The sequence below is a fragment of the Rhinolophus hipposideros genome (genome assembly GCF_964194185.1).
Source record: "Rhinolophus hipposideros genome assembly, chromosome: 15".
Classification (NCBI taxonomy): Eukaryota; Metazoa; Chordata; class Mammalia; order Chiroptera; family Rhinolophidae; genus Rhinolophus; species Rhinolophus hipposideros.
This window is the reverse complement of record NC_138061.1, coordinates 14,109,721-14,130,396: the sequence shown is the minus strand read 5'-3', so window position 1 is coordinate 14,130,396 and position 20,676 is coordinate 14,109,721. Positions and strand designations below refer to the sequence as shown.

At 40.6% G+C, this 20,676-nt stretch overlaps 1 protein-coding gene across 1 annotated transcript; it reads left to right on the top strand.

Annotated features, from left to right (window-relative positions):
- Positions 1–5,070: 5,070 nt before the first annotated feature.
- Positions 5,071–20,234, top strand: PLEKHS1 (pleckstrin homology domain containing S1). Its single transcript, XM_081074597.1, has 11 exons — positions 5,071–5,154; positions 5,266–5,372; positions 6,009–6,143; positions 7,493–7,568; positions 8,392–8,511; positions 10,354–10,479; positions 12,545–12,651; positions 13,135–13,341; positions 14,068–14,169; positions 15,421–15,556; positions 18,243–20,234. Exons 3-11 carry the CDS (start codon positions 6,049–6,051, stop codon positions 18,444–18,446), a joined length of 1,173 nt encoding a protein of 390 aa, XP_080930723.1. The 5' UTR covers positions 5,071–5,154; positions 5,266–5,372; positions 6,009–6,048; the 3' UTR covers positions 18,447–20,234.
- Positions 20,235–20,676: the final 442 nt, after the last annotated feature.

Sequence of the window (20,676 nt, the reverse complement as noted above, 5' to 3'; positions counted from 1 at the left end):
CTCTGATCAGGGAAGGTGTGAGCTCAGGGTCCAGGAAAACCCCACTGATCTTTAAATATCTCCCACATGCTTCCGACAAATCACCAAAAGTAGCCTCTGAGAACTTGTGCTCTTAACATCTCTGTTTTTTTAAAAATGGATATATACAAATATATAAACATGTATGATTAAAGAATTGCTGTGAGTCATTTATGCCTTGGGAGGAAAGAAGGAGTTTATGAGGAAGAAAACAGGGAAATCAGGAGAGGAGGAATGCTACCTGGGCAATGGATGGCAATAACCTTTGCCTCCTCCCATTTCACTGGGACTGTCCTGGCACTGCCTTGTTCAGTGCTTCCTTCTACTGTGGGAGTCTTAGAAATTCAAGGTCACCACCACATTCCTGTTCTAAAGACCTCACCAGCCCCGAGGGCTTTTACCCTATGGGGGTCCCCGTCTCTCAGGGTCCCATAATGGTCACTGTATCGCTGACAGAGCTGTCCAGGAACAGACTCTCCTCTCAGAGTCAGTTTCACCATGTCAGCCCCCGTCCCCAGAATCAGGCAGCCTTGGGAGCAGGCCACTCTGCTGGCTGAGGCCGTTTAAGTTAGGGGGTATGTCCTGGTCTTCGCTCTTAGGTTTCCCTCTGGAGAAAGTAAGTTCACGGCGTGGAGAAGGGCTTATCTTGGGCTTACTCTTGGACAGAAATGCATTCTCAGCTATATTTGATCCATAGCATATTGCCCTCTGCCCTGTTCTTATCTTTCCTTCTCGTGTTGCTCCCCCCGGGAACTCGGGAGCTCTCTTATCAGAGCCACATAGAACAGGAACAGACAAACAGGGAAGACAGGTCCTTCAGTCATCCTAGCGACACCTCCATAGAACTACCACTCGGTGAGAGCACTGCTTGAATGTGTCCTTGTTGCCGCAGCTACCATCAGCCTGGTAGGGGGAGGAGGCAGGGGCTGGGGGTGGGGGTAGGGGGGTGGGCGGGAGAAGGAGGCAGGTAACCCATCTTATCAACATTCATGGGCACCATCCTGACACTTAATGACTAAGTGGCTTATCAGGGAAGCATACTGTTGTTTGGGGGACTAACTACTTTTAATCCTTCTTTTTGACAGGTGAGAACAGACAGCCACAATGGAACCTGAACTCCAGAAGAGTCCAGGTACCCAAGGGGCATATTCTCAGAAAGAAAAACCTTTTAACTGAAAATGATGAATAATTCCCATAAAGCTAACCAAGATTCAGAAGAAGTTTTTAGTAGGGTTAACAGGTGGCATTCTGGAACAATGATTCTTGGTTTGGGGAATGTAGCAGAGGTTATTGGATTCAGATAATGACTTCGTAAGAGCTCACCTATCTAGAAACTTGGCATTTTTCTGATTTTCAGGGGCCAAATGTTCCATTTGTTGCTTGGAGATGATACTAACAACAAACTGTAGCCCAGAAAAGACCGGAAATGATTTCCTTAATTTTATATGAAATTTCTCACTTGGAGAAACTGCCTAAATTGTCATCGGGGCTTATTATGGGGGTAGCTCAAGGTGTAGTAGTCAAATGTTCTTGCTCATGTTTACATAGTTCATTGCAGGTGGCTAGAAGAGTTGAGTTTAGGATGAAGTAATTTAGAAATCAAATTCTCCAATTCAATTCAAAAAATATTTTTGAGTATTGATTCAACACACCTGTCACCAGTAAGTCACTGTGCTTCCTACTACAGAGGACATATAAGTTAACTAATAAGAGTCATTGTTCTCAGTGAGTTTATAATTCATCGGGAAGTCAAGATAAACACATACAATCAGGCTATGCTAGGAATCATGACATAAGTGCACAGTGCTATGGGAGTGTGAAAAAAAAAAAAAGCCTACAAGTAGCTGTGAGAATCAGAGAGGGTTTATGGAGAAGGCATTTTTTCAGCTGAATCCTACAGGATGTGTATGGTTTTGAAAGAGATTGGGAAAGAGAGCACATCTCAGCAGAAAGGAAGGGCATGAACAAAAGCAATGAGTGGGTTAGAGGAGAATGTGGCCATAAGGTAGGACAGGGGAGAGTAGAGGATGAAGCTGCAAAAATGCGGTGCTACTGTGTTTCCCCGAAAATAAGACCTAGCCCGACAATCAGCTCTACTGTGTCTTTTGAAGCAAAAATTAACATAAGACCCGGTTTATATTATATTATATTATATTGTATTGTATTGTATTGTATTGTATTGTATTGTATTGTATTGTATTGTATTGTATTGTATTGTATTATGTTATATTATAAAGACCGGGTCTTATTATAGTAAAATAAGACCAGGCCTTATATTAATTTTTGCTCCAAAAGACGCATTAGAGCTGCTTGTCCGGCTAGGTCTGATTTTCGGGGAAACATGGTATATTGTGCTAGACCTTGACCTCATATGACCTCATATGACCAGCAACCCTTGAAGCACTTTCAGCATGGGAGTGATCAGCTCCACATTTTAGATTGGTCATGTTTTCTGAAATAGCTTTATTGTGGTATAATTGACGTACAGAACGGCATATATTTAAAGTGTACCATTTGCTTAGTTTTGATAGGTGTATACGCCTAGGAAACCAGCACCACAATCAAGGGAGCGAACATACACTTCACTCCCAGTTCTCTTGTGCCTGTTTGTGATCCTTGCCTTCAGCATCCCTTATTGCTCTACTTTCTGTCGCTCTAAGAGTGTTTGGATGAGATTCCTTTACTTCAGAGTATAATAGCTCTTCAACTTTTGTTAGGAAAGAAATTAAGGACAAATAAAATTAACCATTTTAAAGTGAACATTTGGTGGCATTTAATAGATTCACAGTGTTGTGCAAACTGTCACTTCTCTCCAGTTCAAAAACATTACCATCATTCCAAAGTAAAAGCCCCCTTACCCATTAAGCAGTTTCTCCTCCTTCCGCTCTCCCCACCCCCAATCCCCTGGCCCCATCAGCCTCCAATATGCATTCTATCTCTATGCATTTATCTATTCTAGGTATTTTATATAAATGAAGTCACACAATAGGTGACTTTTGTGCCTGGCTTCTTTCACTCAGCCTAATAATTTTGAAGTTCCTCCACATTGTAGCATATATTACTACTTCACTCCTTTTTGTGGCTGAGTAATACTCCATGGTTTGTATATACCACGATTTGTTTATTCATTTATCTGGTGATGAACATGTGGGCTAGTTCTACCTTTTGGCTGTTGTGAATAGTGCCACTATGACCATGTATATACACATACTTATTTGAATATCTATTTTTAGTTCTGTGGGGTATATATCTAGGACTGGAAGTGAGGAATCATATGGTAATTTTATGTTTAACTATAAGGAACCACGAAAACATTTTCCACAATGGCTGAAACATTTCACATTGCCTTTGCATCTTTGTCAAAAATCAGTTTTCCAGGGGCAGCCGGTTGGCTCAGTTGGTTAGAGTGCAATGTTCATAACACCAGGGTTGCCGGTTCAATTCCTGTATCGCCCAGTGTGAGCTGCGCCCTCTACAACTAGATTGACTTGACTTGGAGCTGATGGGCCCTGGAGAAACACACTGTTCCCTAATAACATACAATAAAAATCAGTTTTCCACATATGCATGGATTTATATCTAGACTATCTGTTTTGTTCTACTGATACATGTGTCTGTCTTTATGCCACGTTGTTTTGATTGTTACAGCTTTATAATAGTTCTTGAAAGCAGGTACCCTTAGTATTCCAACTTTGTTCTTTTTTCAGAGTTATTCTGGCTAGTCTACATTCTTAGTGTTTTCATATGAATTTTAGAATCAGCTTGTATTTTAAGATTCTGCTAATTCTATAGAATTTCATTAGAGATTTCTAAGACCAAACTTTCACAAAATATCATTTACTGAACCCTCTACTATTTAAGAGCACCAAAGAGCACCTCTATTCTGAGGCAGACTGAAGACTGTATTGTGCCAATGACAAAGGCTAAAGTTGCCTCTATTTTTAACAATAGCTACTCTTCAGTGAGCCCTCCCGCGGGCCGGGCCCAGTACTGAGAGGTTTCCATGCATTAGTCCTTCAGCCCTCATCACAAACCTGAGGTCAGTGGTACTGTCTCCATTTTACAGATGAAGACACTGAGGCACATGTAGTGATTCGAGGTGCTCTATAAATATTTGTTCGGGAAATAAATCCATGAATCTGTCCAAGGCCACACCAGCTATTCAAGGAGCTGAGACTTGTTACTATATTGTTTCCTTCTGTAGTTTTTTTCCTTTTTTTGCCCCCCAGGGTGTGGGGGGTTGGGGGAAGCAGGCAGAATTGCTGCAGAAGGAGGGGAGGGAAGGAAGGTGAGGATGGTCACCTAAGAATTACTGGTTATTAACATAATGCCCCCATCAGCTGTCTTACCTAACCCTGATTCTGTTTTCACGGAATAAAAAGGCTCAAATTCTTTAGTAAAGACTGCCTTTTCCAAAATGAAGAATAAACAAGAACTATAGCCTGAGTGTAAAAGCAAAACCAAGCTCTTTAAAAAAAATATTAAAAAATTATTTTAACATTAGTTATGTTTTCTAAACAACAAAAGTAGTTTATATTTCTTGCAGATGTTTTGTAAAATATAGAAAAAAATCAAAACTGCACACAATTTCAACACAAGGAAGCATTTAACATTTTGGAGACCTCGGTAACCACTTTTGCCCTCTCATTTGAATTAGCAGGTGGTTTTGTTTTTTTTGCTAAACCAAAAGGAAGGCAAAATATCTTGCTCCTGGTGCCTGGTGCCTCAACAGGAATGGAGAAAAACCTTTGCTCACATCTAGAGAGGCAGCACAATGCTATAGAAACAGAAGCAAACAGTTGTGAGCTCAAGTAAGGTGAAAACAGGTGTGAGATGAATTAAGGTGCTTCTGAAAGTCTTCTGGATGAATAAGAACCGCACATTTGGTCTTTGGGGCTTTTGTTTTTCTGGCCTATTTTAGATGTTCGTTTCCATAACTGAAAATTTTGAAAAATTTTCCAGAGGTAAACAATGTTTTCCAATTGAAGCAGTTCTTTTCAGAAATGTACAGGGAATAAACTAAGTCCTGTTCACTTTCATTTATTAGGCAAACTATTTACATATTCTTATGAAAATGAAGTCTGCAAACAAGATTACTTTATTAAATCACCACCTCCTCAGCTTTTCTCCTCCGCGGTAAGAATTCACTATGTTTTAACAGGCCTCCCACCAGCCCCATTAGCATTTTTTAAATCCTTTCTCTTCCTCTGAGATTTAACTGAGATGCAAAATGTTTTCATCTTTCAGAACTCTTGGAAAAAGCGGTTTTTTATTCTGTCAAGGAAGGGGGAAAAGGGCTTGAATCTTTCCTATTACAAAGACCATCAACAGCGAGGGTCCATTGAAATTGATCGGTGTGTATCCAATCAAGAAAAAGCTTATAACAACAAATACCAACACGTCGCATGCAAATTGAAATTTAAATCATTGTCTGAAGGAAGCAAGGGCTTCACACTTATTGTATTTGTTGCTGAAAAGAAGCTAAAATGGGGAACATTTGAGTAAAAGATAGATAAACAATTATTTCATATTGCATATTCTAGTTGACAAATTATTAATTAATAATTAATTAATTATATAATTTAGTTATAAAATCCTTTGATTTAGTTAATTTATGGATGAGAGAGCGCAGATGAAATGATCATTTCATAAAGCCCAAACAGATTTTTAAAAGGTATTTAGATTGGCTTTTTTTGTCTTCTCTTTCAGTAATTATGTACAAAAGAATATTAGAAAAGATGATAATTTGTGGAACCAAGAATCCAATTGAAATAGGAATTTTTTAATTAAGTTCATGTTGAACAAAGTACTTTTAATCAGTGAAGAACCAGATCTAAACTTATGTTCTAAAATGATTAGATAATTTTCAAAACATTGATCAATCAGATCTAAAGTTTTATTCAATTTGAATCCTAACATAAAACATTAGTCAGTGTTTTTCCTAATTTTGTATTTGCATCTGTTTAATACTTTATGTCTATATCTAACAGAAATTCCAATGTGGAAGTTGGCATTAGTAACCATGAAAAAATGCAATCTGTGCAGAAGATGTTTAAATGCCACCCTGACGAGGTAATGTCCATCAGAACCACCAACAGGGAATACTTCCTCATTGGCCATGACTGGTGAGTTGTAACATAACACAGTATCTCTTGTGTGCAAAACAAACAAACAAAATTTTAAATCCATAAGCAACAAACATGCTTAAAACAGAAACCCCTGGTCACAACCTTAAACGCTATCTTGGCAGTCTTCATTATTTGTTAAAATACCTTGAAAAGCCACAGTATTCATTTCCTAGGGCTGCCATAACAAGGTACCGCAAGCTGGGTGGTTTAGAACAACAAATTTATATTCTCACTGTTCTGGGGGCTCAGTCAAAATCAAGGTACCAGGGCCATGCTCGCTCGGAAGGCTTTAGGACAGAAATGTTCCCAGCCTGTCTCCTAACTTCTGGTAGTTCCTTGGCTTGTTGCAGCATAACTCATCTTCATATGGCATTCTCCCTGTGTACATGTCTCTGTGTTTAAATTTCTCCTTTTTATAAGGACACTCATCATATTGGATTAGGATTCCGCCCTCCTCCGGTATGACCTCATCTTAACTAATTACATCTACCACAACCTGACCCAGTTTCCAAATAAAGTCACATTCTGAGGTCTTGGGGATTGCAACTCCAATATATGAATTTGAGGGGGGGGCCACAATTCACCCCATAACAGTCACCATCACCCCAGATGCCTAGCATGTAAAAGAAGCCAGTACACGAACATCTGTACAAGCTTTGGGTATTACGTAGGGAGGGGCTACGTTCATCCCTGAAGGAGCCCTTGGTTGTTAAGAAGGGACTCCTGGAACTAACAAAGGTGCCCAGGGGGTTCTTCATAGATGATTATCTGCTTGACAGAGAGGCTAAGGTGGTGGGGAGGAAGCTGGGCAGAGGAGGCAGCAATGCTAAAGCCAGAGGATCAAGAAACATCTGTTTCAGATCAACCCAAAGGCAAAAAGCTTTCTATTAAATTACCACAAGAGGCATCAGAAAAGAAGATGTAACTTATATAAATTTTTTCACACACACTCTTCATAAACACATCCACTCCCTCAAAGCAGGCACCCCAGGATAGCTACACAAAAATGGCACCGACAGATTACAGGGCTCACTTAAGAAAACGCAAGAAATCAACGTCAAAGCCAGAAGCTCCGAACTCCGATTACCACTGTTATTTTTGACTTTTCTTCCCATTTCTCTGCGCTTTTCTCACAGAGGTGGCATGAGGGTTAATTCTAGTGTGTGAGTGTGGAGGTGGTGAAGAGCCAGTGGGTCATTTAAGCTACTTAGAACAAAATCCTGATTTCCCCATTACCTGCTCCCACTGCCTGTTCCAACCTTAATAAAAGACTCTTTCTCTGGTTCAAAAGGAATGCAGGTGCTATTGTGGCCACATGCCAGCTGAAAGTTTCTTCCTATCAACAGGAAGAAGATTAGAGACTGGGTCTCCCTCATGTCATCAGTTTGCGGGGATGTAAAAGCAGCACACCAGAATACAGAGGTGACTCTCCATCACTAATAAAATAACAGGGCACCTGAACACAGCCCTTTTTTTCCAGGAAACAATGGTAGATTTTCTTATTCTCCTTAGCAGCTGGCATTAACACAAGGAATAAATAAGTGAGAAAGTGCACATCCTTGTTATTTTTTATGACTAACAACAGGCAAAAATTTACTTTTGTATTTTGTAAGAGAGCTAAGCTTCAGGTTTTCATTATTGGGGTAGGAGGAGTGAAAACTAACTGTGGCATTTTTTAATAGTAGCTGAAACTATAGTATTTTCTATCATTGTTATTCAAGGTACATAACAGCTACCTTTCAAATGACTAAGTCTAGGGTGGGTTCTATAAAAATGCTTTTCATTTATTGTGCATTTTCAAAATAACGTCTCTTTAATGTAAGGTTCCTAAGAACCTTGGCTAATTTACACAAGGCCTTTCTTAGGGCAGACCTTTATAAATGAAACTTTGGCCTCTAGATATCGTTTTAACATATTTTCTAGGTTGTTTTATGCTTCCAGTAAAAGCAGAGGCCAAGGAGGAGGGGAAAGCAAGGCGTGTCTCCAAGTGGGTGCAAAGGTCCATCGTGTTGAAAAGATAAGTTGAGAGAAGTTCAGGGTGTCTCTTAAGGTCACGCTGAGAGTACTTGAGGGTTTAGAAGCAGGAGAGAGACAAGATCAGCTCTTCTCTTAGTGAGAGAATGCTAGCCAGCGGTAGTGTTAGTGGTAAAAGACTGGTGGCAGAGAGCCCAGTAGTAAGGGGGCTTTTCTTCCTTCCAGACAAGAGATCATCCATGCCCTGATTCCCATATTTCTTTTTCATAAGCAGGAGAAACTCTCATTGGGTGAGAAAAGCCCCTCTTCAGCCCTCAGCCCTCTCCTTGGTCCTTCCAGCACATCAGAGGCTGTCAGCTCCACTTCACCAAGCAATAATCTTCCAGACCTGGTAATCAGACTGGCCTCATTCTCTCTTAGGATGCCATGCCTGGGAGTCAGCTGATGCTTAAAAGTGTTTCCAATGAATTTGCACCTTCCTCCAAGCCTAACCCATCATAAGAATGATTCTTAGCTCTAGTGTTTATCCTGTATTTAGTCTCTTTGCCATACCACAGATGAGCCTGTTCACCTCTAAATGGATTCATTCATTTTGGATGCTACTTAATGTACATCAGGGCACACTTGGAGGACCCCTCACAGCTAAACATAAGCCCAACTGGCAACCTTTCGTGCACACACAGGGCACAGATTACCTTTGTAAAAAGAGTCCCAAAACACCACCTGATTTCCTGCCATCTCATCTGTTCTCCTCAGGCAGAATCAGAGTTTTTATTAATTTCCTTCATTTACCCAGGTCAGTCTTGCTTCTCCTTAACGTGTGTGCACACACATGTGTGACTTCATCTTCATTTCTAATGAAATCCATTTGAGGAAAAAATACATCTGCCCCTTGAAAGTGATTTGTAATTGTACTCTCAGCTCTCTTGAATTTGCAAACTTCCCAGTCTGCCCACTTGGGATATTATTAATAAATGGGTTGCGTGTAGTTTTTGTTTTTTCTTGTTTTTTTCCACAAATACTGTTTTGTCCTCAGAGATGTAAGCATTGACTTTCCCTTCTCCCCGGGTACCAGGCATGTCTTAATATGGCATAGCCTCCTGTTTTATCTAGTCGGGAGCTCTTCAACTATTTTAAAAGCTTTTTGTAGCTTATCAAATTCACCAGGCCAAATACCTCATTTGGTGTTTGTAGGAAAGGTGGTAGAAAACAGGGTCGGGAAGACTAATCCTTTTCAGTAAATGCCTCTTGCTTTTCACTCATGATACCCTTTCTTCCCAAAGATAACGTTGCTGATTGTCTTGCCTTTTCACACTATGTATTCCAATCTAGTGAGTTTTCAATCAGCTCCAGCTAAGAGTACCATCTGCCTTGTTGGGATTTGTTGTTGTTGTTGTTGAAATTAAGTTAGATCCCTTATTCATCCCAACTCAGCATGATCTGGCTCCATGAGCTTGGAACTAGAAAAATGAATACAACTTAAATGCATCTATTTTTTTTCCAAATCACTTTCTTTCAAGGACTTCCTAGAGAACATTCAGGGTCTTTGCACACTGCACTCCCCTCACTTCCCCCCCCACCCCCCCCATACCCCCACACCCCCGCTCTAAGACATTGTTCTTGGAAGAATTAGATTGTACTTATAACAATTTTCTTGCCATGCAAAGCTGGTACTTTAGTAGAGTATCTCATATCTGTTGGGGGAAGGAAGGAAGGCAGTACTTGGTTGAACCTAGATCACCCTGAAGCCTACAATTCATATGATCACATAATCAACATTACTAAATTGCATCACTGGGAAAACAACAGAAGTATGTGAGCAGAACACAAAAGAGAAATAATGGGCAGGAAGAGGAAAGTTGCAGGGCCTTAACTCTGGGCTAATTAACTTCTCAGAAGGCACTTGGTGAAAACCAGAAAAAGATGGGGATGGGGGACTGTGGCCGAGCTCAGTGACTTAGAATAACGCCCACTGGAGAGAGCCACTTGTTCTGAGTTACAGGTCCCAATCACTGAGAAAAGCCTGAAAGATTAGCTCATATTTTTACACCATCCATGGTGACACAGATTCAAGAGGCAAGTTCAAGTTGTGTGGGATTCTGGATATCCCCTTGGTAAATCCTCTGATCTTCTCAACATAATTAATCTAGTATGGCTGTCCCAGAATGCATGTGGTTTAATTCTATCCCTTACAAAGAAAATCATTTTGTTCTGTCTTCATCTCTTTATTCAGCATTTAATGGAAAAAAGTCCTCCAGGACTCAGACAAGCTCATCTACCACATGATTTTGTGATGGAGACCACTCAAGATACGGAAGAAGAGAGTTATTATGCTAGTCCTCGAAGTATTCTTTTAGAGGTAACCCCTTCCATCCATTAATCAATTCATTTCTTCTACAAATATTTGTTGAGCCCCTGCCACGTACTGCTTCTGGGGCACTCGGCTGGTTCAGTGGAATAGTGAATCAGACACAGGGAACGTGCTCACGGTGTTAAGACTTGAATAGAAGTGAACCATGATACAAGATAAAGGGCTCCATGCTGAAGAAAGATGCTTATAAAATGCTCAGAGTGCACGAAGGGTGGGAGGCAGGGGAGCTGACTTCCAGACAGAAGATAAGAGAAGATTCCATGGAGGTGACGTTTGACTTCACTTGGTAGATAAAATTTGGATTTGAGGGGTTGACTTGAGTCTTTCTGCATTCTGGGCAGAAACAGTAATGAGCACAGGTCCTTAAGTGATAAATTGTGTGTTGTGTATCAAGCAGTCTATTGATCAGTTGGAAGCCTTACAGAGTGCCTTCTGTGTGCTAGACATGGTACTGTGCCAGGCATGATGGTACAATAAAGGACCTTACAACACTCTGCCCTTAAACTTCACAATCCAATCAGTTACCACATGATAGATAATGCTACACGAGAAGCATGGTCAAAAAGCTCCAGAAGCAATGGAAAAGACATGGATTTTCTCTCTCCTCTGGAATAAGTGAAGACTTCAGAGACAAAATGCCATTTGATATTTATATGGTGAATAGTTCAGTTAGGCTGTAACACAAAGTGAGGGAATGGCATGGTGGGTAATATGACAGAAGAAAGAGCTAGACCATGATGGCGAGTTGACTTCATTGTGTAGTCAGCACAGGAGCAGTGATGGCTTTTGAGATGGAAAGTGGCAAAGCTCAAATTATCTTCCAGTAGTATTAATCCAGCAGCTATATTTGGGGTGCATGATAGAGAGAAAAGAATGGAGATGGAATGTAGGAAGACAAAATTAGGGGGATGGGGGCTGCAGCATTTTTCAAAGTAGGAGTTTTCTACAAGAGGGTGACTGATGTTCACACAAAAGAGGTGTTCTGGGATCAAATAAGTTCCAGAAACACCAAATTAAAATAAGTTAAACAAGCCTCTTAGCTGCAAAATTCTCAGAGCCAGTAGCATGCATTAGAAATAGCCAAGTGGGATATAACACACAGTATCTCCCAAGTTCACTTGACCAAAGGCCTTCTTGCACCAAAACATTTTCATGCCTGTGTTCCCTGGAACATAATGATGGCAAGTTGTCTTTTATAACAGTCACACCAATGAGTCAGTTGTATTGAGCATTAGTTGTGTAATTGGAATTTGTTAGCTATTTCACAGGATTCCAAATGTAGGAAGGCAGATAAAACTAAGCCAAAAGAATTTTAAGTACAAAACTGCAGTGGATCAGAGAAAGGAGAGATTGGCAGTGGCTGAGGTATCCACGGAGTCTGTGGGATCTCAACCAGGCCTTAACACAACTTCATGAAACAGAAGAGAAAGGGGGCATTCCTGGTGAAGGAAATAGCATGAAAAATGGTTTGTATGGGTGTAGCAGGAAGACTGGCTCGACTAGAATGAAGGGTTCCAATTATGGGTTAATGATTAATATTTATTAGGTAGGCAACAGAAAGTCCTTAGGATTTTGAGCAACCATTGCCTCCAAATGACTGTCTTACTTCTGAGGGGCTAGTTAAGAGCCTCCCCAGGGAGAACCCTTACAGCCTCCTGAAGCAACTTGGGCCGCCTGGACAGTCGTAGCCAGAGGCCAGTTCTACATTGTGTTCGAATCTTTGACATGGTGAGCCAAGGTGACATGATTCTACAGTGGCACTGGTTGGGAAAAAGAGTTTATGTCATTAAGTGTCTAGTGATGAAACAGAAAAATAAATTACAATTTAATCCAATAGAACACTTGTATCGGGAGCATAGGAGATCCAGGAGAAGAAAACAGACTTTGAGTCTGCCGGAAGTTTTTCTGGATCAGTCTCTTAGAATGAGCACCACTGTACATCCAATAGAAGATGTGTTTCCTATTTCAGAGCTCAGAACCATCTGTAAGGGGTAAAACGTTTCCTGGCTTATCGGTAGACTTTTATCCTTTTATTTATTCCTCTTGTCTATAGTTGGATAATATTATTGCATCTGCTGATTCTGGTGAACCCCTTGAACCTGGTAGTCCAGATCAGGTCTCCAAGAAAATTGAGCATCATTACATGTCAATGAAATCCTGGTAAGGAAAACTGCCATATTTTTAAACTTGACTTTAGCTAATGCTGTGTTACAGAAAATCACTGTTGCTATATTAACACAAAAGCATCACCATAGACCAAGTTCTACACGTTATTCAGCAATCGCAAAACAAGGAAATGTGAGAACCTGTTTGTCTACCCACAGAAAACCATGAGTGACGTCCTCAGGACATTTTCCTGTCTCCTGGGGAAGTTATTTTCTAGTTTGTACTTATGTCTCTCACACTCTCACTTGTCTCCCAACCTGCCCAATGTAAGAGGTTATTTTGACTCCATATTCACTTTTACATGGAAAGTTTGCTGGATTTGATTCTAACTGTGGCTGTGATTCTAATGGTTGGATGTACTTCAAGACCTTGTTATTTTTCACATGGCTGTTAGCTGCTTAAATCTGATTCACACACCTCGGAAAGCTGTAAATAGATATGCTAAAAAAGGGTTTGTGTTCACTTCTTATACTCCAGTTTTTTCAAAGAGACAACTGATGAGTCGGCTGATAGCAAAGAAGAACCCCAGACCCTCCTAGCGACCCAGAATGAGGGGCTCCACCTGCAAGAACAAGGCTCAGAAAGGGACTCTCAACTTTCACCTGCTGAAACCGAAGCACAGACCCCGAATGACAAAAAGGGGACAACCTCACTCACTGTTGTGCAACTGTCTATATTAATCAAGTAAAGTTCTAATTTCTAAAACTTTATGGGCCTTTAGAGCTAGGCAGACTTCCTTCTTTACTCAAATTTTAAAGCAGTTCCTAAAAATCTCCAGATCAGCCAAGAATCTGACCAGCTTTCTCTTCTCACTGATGTGGTGTCCAAGCACAGAGAGTAACAGAGCTGGAATGCGGTCCCCTGGGCTGTGGGCGGCATTTTCAAACATACATATTTTTAATTCTCCCTTGGCCAGTCTTTAAGGTCCTGGAACTTTGGACCACACTGATCTGGGGAGCATGTCAACCAGCTTTACTTTTAAAATTACGGGCATGCAAGTCACTGGAGGTTTGATTTCAGATGAGGAGCAGGAGGATGTTTAGGTTTTAAGCGATGCCAAGAACATTTGATGAGATTGTTCTCAATTTTAACTCATTTCAGTGTCTTCTATGGAATCACGTCCAGTGCAGAAATACGCAAACTGACCTGATACGAACAGTGATATAATCAATTCGTCCATTTTTTATTCCCTTCCCATTTTCTACCATCCACTCCCACTTCCTGAGGGGGGTGGGGAGGCATTAATGGGTACTTTTCAGTAACTTAAACTCGTACTCTTCTCCAAGTGTTTGGATAATCTTTGGCTGGAAAATACTGCCTCAGCGGTAGGAGGCCAAAGTCTACTCAAAAAGTACAGTTCGAAGCCGAACAGTTGCCTGATATGACTTTTACGTATGTCTCATTTCATAGTAACATCCATGATGAAAGCCAAGTGGAGAAACTGAACGTGTTCCTTTCTCCTACTGATATCATAAACTATTTGGCTCTCACAGAAGCTGCAGGACGGATATGGTGAGTTAGAGATTTGAGGATTATTGATTATCAGTTGGGGTTGGAAGATATGAAGACAACAATTATATCTAGAAACACTGCATGTGGCAAAACTGACCAGAGAGCTCAGACTGCTGTATCGCTCTTGTCACAAAAGGTCTTTGCTTGAGGCAGAAATAGGTATTGTTGTGTGGGAGAGTCAGGAAGTGGGTGAGTATAGGAGGACCCAAAAGTTCAAAAAGGATCAAATTTCTGATTTTTTAAAGGGGAGAAAAATTAGGAAGGAATACATATGGTCCGAAGAAATCATCCCAATCAATGAAAATGAGTATTTGTGAATGAGTAAAAGTAGTGAAGTCAACAAGAATCTAAGGTCTAAAAGAAAAAGACATATCAAGGTCTAGCCTTCCAGACACCAGCTAAAATCTGCTGGTCAAGGATGGACACAAAAGACTGTGTAGCAGAGAATTTTCTCAAAACGACCACTGTTTATCTCATTCTACCATTCTTATAAAGACTTTGTAATTCATCTTGGTGGAAGGTTACATTTTTACAGGGGAAGAAAGCCCTTTAACATAATGTAGGTCTTAGATGCCACTTGTCTTGTAACTTCTGTAAAAGGGCAGGGAAAATCACCTTTCATTTTCCCACATTTCCCACTGTCTAAGGCTCCATAAATACTTGACTAATACTGTGGGCTTCTCTGTGCCTGAACTTGCTCGTTCATTAATTTATTCATTTCTTCATTAGATATTCATTGCATAATCATTATGTACTCACTTTCAATAAATACTGATTGCACATCTTTTGTTTACTTGGAGCTATGGGGAAAAAGAAATTTTTTTTGAAGGTGGTACCACACTTTTGGTGTCTCCTAGTCTGGTGAAAAAGACAGCCATGTAAACAAGTAAATATAAAACATGCATTTTATTTAAATATGCACTAAGTGAGGTGCTCACACAGTGTGATAGAAGCCTGGGGGCAGGAGAAATTAATTAAAAGAAGTGGAATGTAGGAGGGCTTTGTAGCAGCAGTGTGATTAGAGCTGGGCTTTGCAGGAACGCTCAGGCTCCAGCAGTAGTAATAAAGACTATTCCAGGCAGGAAAAGGAGTCCCACTACTTCAGACGTGGTGCAGCATAGCTAAAGAAACTGGTGGTCGTAACAATGAGGTAGACTAGAGGGAGGGGCCCCGTCTGTGTCCCCCTCGGTGTCCTGCACTGCCAGCAAGCGCGGTCTCATGCTTGTGTCGGATGCTGCGTTCCCCTTGCAGTGTGGCTCAGTGGGAAGGCCCCCCACGCTTGGGATGCTTATTTTTCCACGGAGATCACCTTTTGGCCGTGAATGACCTGAAGCCCCACAGCCTGGAGGAGGTCTTCTTGTTTCTCAGCCGGTCCAACCGGAAGGAGGTAAGTCCTGCCGACTGGTTCTGTCCAGGGCTAGTCAGTGCCAGAAGGAACAAGATCAAGGGCTTAGATGGAATCTGAACAGGACTCTGAACACAAAGGAGGCTCTTCAATTCTCAGCCACCAAGTGGAAATAAGAGAATAAGGAGTGTAAATAACACTTCCTACAATACGTGTAAATAACAAGAATGTTATTTTAGGAGTCTTTCAAAATTCTTTCCTGTCAAGTAATTCTGGAGAGAGCACTGGGGTTGGAGATTGAACAGTTGGGTTCAAGGCCTCAGACGCAGCATATTGTGGCAAAAAGAGCCTGAACTGGAATCAAACTGGCTCAAGGTTTGCATCCCACATCCTTGAAACAATCTGTGCCTCAATTTTCTCTAATATAAAATTAAGAATAATACTAACACTAGTTATTTGTGAATTAAATGAGATTATATATGGAATGAGCTTACAACCTAGACAGGCACATGTTAAGTGATCAAAATAGTAACTATTACTTTTACTTCTATTGTCTGGGGAATGTTGGACAAGTTCACCTTTTTAAGCCTCGGTTTCCTCATCTCAGAAATCGACATAGCCATGCCTTCTTCACAAAGCTATTGTAAGAACTAAACAAAACTTGTGAGCATATACTGAGGATGTATGTTTTCAAAGGGCTAACGATGGTTCTGCCTATTAGTACAGTCTCTGTATTGTTAACTCCTTCCCTTATCCATGTTCATTTCCAACAAGCCACAAGACCTTGGGAAAAATCCCTATCTTTTCTGGACATTGGTTTCTTCTCTCTAACGTGAGAGAGTTAGTTTTCAAACTGTGCTTCTTGGTCCTTGAAAATGGGACATGAAGAGAAGAGAGGAAAGGTGCCGTAGGTAGGGCTTCCACTAGAACAGCCTACGCTTATCATTTACCTTTTTTATATGTTGGGACTGTTAACTCGCCTTGAAGAAACAACTCATTGGCTTAAAAATTTTGAAAACCACTGTAATGGATGAACTCTCAAATTTCTTCCAGTTCTGAGAGTTTCTGAGTATATGTGTCCTATCTCTTCTCTGTCACACAATATTCTGATTGGTTAGACAAACTGTACGAACACTATTATCTAAATGGGGGAAACCAGTAAGGGTGAGTGAGTTGTCCAGGATATCACATAACTAGTGGCAGAGCAAGGACTCATCCCTTCATTCATTCATTCGCTCATTCACTCACTCACCATTAATTGAACAGCTGTTGTATGCTGTATACTGTGCTAGGTCCTAGAGTGACCACAACGGCCGTGGCCTGAACTTAAGGAGCTCACAGACTAGTCGATAAGACAGGCATGTTATTTGCTAGTTACAATACAGTGTGCACCTTGAGATATGAACCGACGGCCAGAGCAGCATCAAGGAAGAATGGAGTAAATCTATTTGAGGGAGGCCAGAAAGGTATCTCAGAGAAGGGTTATGTTTAGCTCAAGTTTTGAAGACTAGAGGAGGAGTTTGTGTGATAGGAAAAAAGTAGCTTTCAAGGGCTCAGTTCAATAGTCTAGTGGGTCTTTGGCATATTTCCTTTGCCAAAGACCCATGTGGGGGCCGTGTTCAATATCATCTCTTGAACCCTTTGGAAAGTTACCAAACAATGGTCTGACCCAAAGACCCAGGCATCAGCTCTGAAGCCAAGAGAAGGATTTGGGTCTGGGAACAGATCCAAGAAAAGGATTTCTGTCTGGGTGCCACGACTGCAGTGATCCAGACTGCCTCTCTACATTGTGGAGTCACCTGCATGGGAGGGGATCTCAGTATTTCTCCTGTGCTCATTCTGCCTGCCCCCTTTCTCTTGGATAACACCTAGATGCTATTGAGAAATATGGGGTGTTCATCAACGTGATGAGCTGGTCTCTGGAAGGAAAAAGAATGTTGGAAGAGGGAAAATGTAGAAACAAAGGGGAGGTAGCCAAGGGCCCCTAATGTTTTAAGCACCTGAACCAAGCAGGTTCACTTTCCTTCCTTGAGAATGACACTGAGTGGGGAGAAATGGGAGTCTGGGATAGAGATGGATAGGGGCAGTGAGAGGAGAAAATGTGAGATTTTAAAAAGAGGGAGAGGAGATGCTAGACTGTAGGAGAAAGACATCAAACTCCAATTTCCTCCCCATTTCGTCAGGGGCTGGTCCTGTCCAGTGGTCTCATTTCAAGTCTCTAGTTTTGAGAACCTTTCTAATTCTTGGTACAAACGGGCCAATTGGGCACCGTTGATACTCTTTGGAATCTACCATAAAGGATCCAGCCAGTGGATGCCAGAGAATGAAAAAAGCCATCTTCCACCTGAATACATAAGTCATCCTGGCTTCCTCTGCCCAAAGGGTCCCTGTTTCCCAGAAAAATAAGACCTAGCTGGATAATCAGCTCTAATGCGTCTTTTGGAGCAAAAATTAATATAAGATCCGGTATTATATTATATTATATTATATTAATGATCCGGTCTATATGTTATAGCAAAATAAGACCGGGTCTTATGTTAATTTTTGCTCCAAAAGATGCATTAGAGCTGATTGTCCAGCTAGGTCTTACTTTCAGGGAAACACGGCTATAGTTCATCACAAGATTTTCTTCAAAACTAGCTTTAAAAAGTGATAATGAGAACAGACAGAACAAACAATCTTAAGGGTAATTTTTAGTCATATAATTTTCTTCTTTCTTGTGTTTTAGAAAGTAAAACTCACCATCGGCCGGATCCCAAATTCAGAGAAATTTCACTCTATGGCCTGTACATGCCCCTTAAAATACCAAGGTGTTGTACCTTTTCAGCTGGATAAGTCTGAACAGGAAACGACACTGAAGCGGAGCCCAGCCATTAAAAAGGGTCAGCAGAAAACAACGGGAGAGTCACATGCTGGGACTCTGATGAAATGAGGATGGGAACCAGACTCTGCTGGGCGCTGCCATTTATCGCTGTGTGATATGAGGCAAGTCAGCACACCTCTCTGAATTTCTACATCTGCATCTTAACAATGGGGTAACTGTGTCCTCTTTGGCTACTGCTTCAGGGGTGTGGAGAGGGCCGAGTGACTCTGGAACACAGGGAAAAATGTAAAGCTTTATCTCAGACTTTGTCCCAAACACCATAGACAGAGATTGGACAAGTTCCTCATCTAAAATGTGCTGTGTGTTCTGCAAGGTCATGGTCCACCCAACGTCTTCTTTGTTAGGGAAACTACAGTTGGAAATACTCATTCCAGGAAGGCAAGATTCCCAAGAAAGATGTGATAACATATCAGCCTTCCCAAACACCTGCTAGTCGTTCTTATGCTCATAGTCCCGAATACTGATACAGTGTGGCCTCTTGGATGCAATCATTATCTGGCTTTCTTAAAGACCCAGTAACTATTTTAGAAGTCAAAGCAGTTTTGCACCATTTCCAGCAAAGTTCTGCTGGAGAACTTTTCGCACTCGAAGTAAGAGAACTACTTCGCACTCTACGTTTGGAAGGTCTTAACAAACTGATGCATTAACTAATCAATCCTGGAAGACCAAAAAAATCAAATCCTTTTTCATACATAGGAAAACAAAGGCAGAGAGCTAAAGGATTAATCAAATTCAGGAATGTTAGAGCCAAAGGGGGCTTCAGAAACTATATCTTACCATGGTGTCATTTTGCATGGGACGAAATCTAGGCCTCAAATGTTTAACACCATGCTTTTTTTTTTTTTTTAACTTAGTTTCAGGTGTACAAGACAAGGTAATACTTAGATGTTCATCATTTATATCCCTCACACTGTGAACCCCCCCTCCCCCCATCCACTATCCCTCCGACCTCACACCGAGCCATCACATTATATATATAAAATTATAGTTGGCATTCATTAATGTTTAGCTTCTGGTGTACAATGCCATGATCAGGCATCCACAGCATCCCTGAGGTGGTCTCCCAAACACTATACTTTCTTTATGGCTCCCAGTTTCCCAGCTGTTTACTGGCAGAACCAAGAATCTAAAATCAGCCCTCAGAAACACATGTCCTGATCCTCAGACTGTATTTGGATTCAGATTTGAAAAGACCTCCAAATACAGTTCATCTTTCTGTTACCCAGATGTGCAAAAAGTTTAAAATTTTTTCATTTATGTGCTCTATTAGACTTACTGTTTTTTTGTTGTTGTGTTTTGTTTTTTGAACTGGTTAAGACTCTGCTTTTCCTCTCCAGGTTTATTGAGATGTAACTGACATACAACATTGTATTAGTTTAAGGTGTACAACACAATGATTTGACATATGTGTGTTGACCTATGGTTTCTGCTTCTAGAAATTTATCCTACTACAGAAATACTCACACAAGTGCACAAGTATATGTGTGAAAAATGTTCACTGTAGCACTGTGTGTAATACAAAACAATCCTTTGGAAATTAGTTAATTATGATGACTTCATATAATTGAACACTCTGAAAATGTTACAAGTTTTGCGGTTATGGGGAGATGTTCACACTATATTAAGAATGAGAGAAGCAAATACAGTAGGTATAACACTGTCCTATTTGTGCAAAAATAAATTATTTGTGTGTGTCTATGTAAAATTTCCCCAGCCCTAATTAGAGAGAGAATTCCCCACATCACAGGGTTGTTGTGAGGCTTAAAAGGATGATGTCTGTACAGCACGTAACACATTGCCTGATACATAGTAAGTAATAAATGTTAGTTATGCTGCTGCTGCTGCTCTGACAATACTTTCTTTTTAAGTTTAGAAAAACATACATCAAATAGTTAATAAGAATCATCTCTTAAAACATAGGTACTAAACTTATGGACCTTGGGTTCAAAGAGCATTTTATGAATTTGACTCCAAAGGCAATGGAAGTAAAAACTAAAATAAACAAATGGGATTATATGAAACTGAAAAGCTTCTGCACAGCAAAAGAAACTATTGACAAAATAATGAAGCAACCAACTGAATGGGAGAAGATTTTCGCAAACAGTTCCTCTGATAAGGGGCTAATATCCAAAATATACAAGGAACTCATGAAACTCAACAACAAAAAAACAAACAACCCAATTGAAAAATGGACAGAGGACCTGAAGAGACATTTCTCCAAAGAGGATATACAAATGGCAAATAGACATATGAAAAAATGCTCAACATCGCTAATCAT

Coding starts and splice junctions, on each gene's coding strand:
- PLEKHS1 (XM_081074597.1), top strand. CDS start 6,049: ATGCAATCTGTGCAGAAGATGTTTAAATGCCACCCTGACGAGGTAATG. Junction 7,569..8,391: donor CAGCACACCAGAATACAGAG/GTGACTCTCCAT, acceptor CTTTTTCATAAG/CAGGAGAAACTCTCATTGGG. Junction 13,342..14,067: donor CAACTGTCTATATTAATCAA/GTAAAGTTCTAA, acceptor CTCATTTCATAG/TAACATCCATGATGAAAGCC.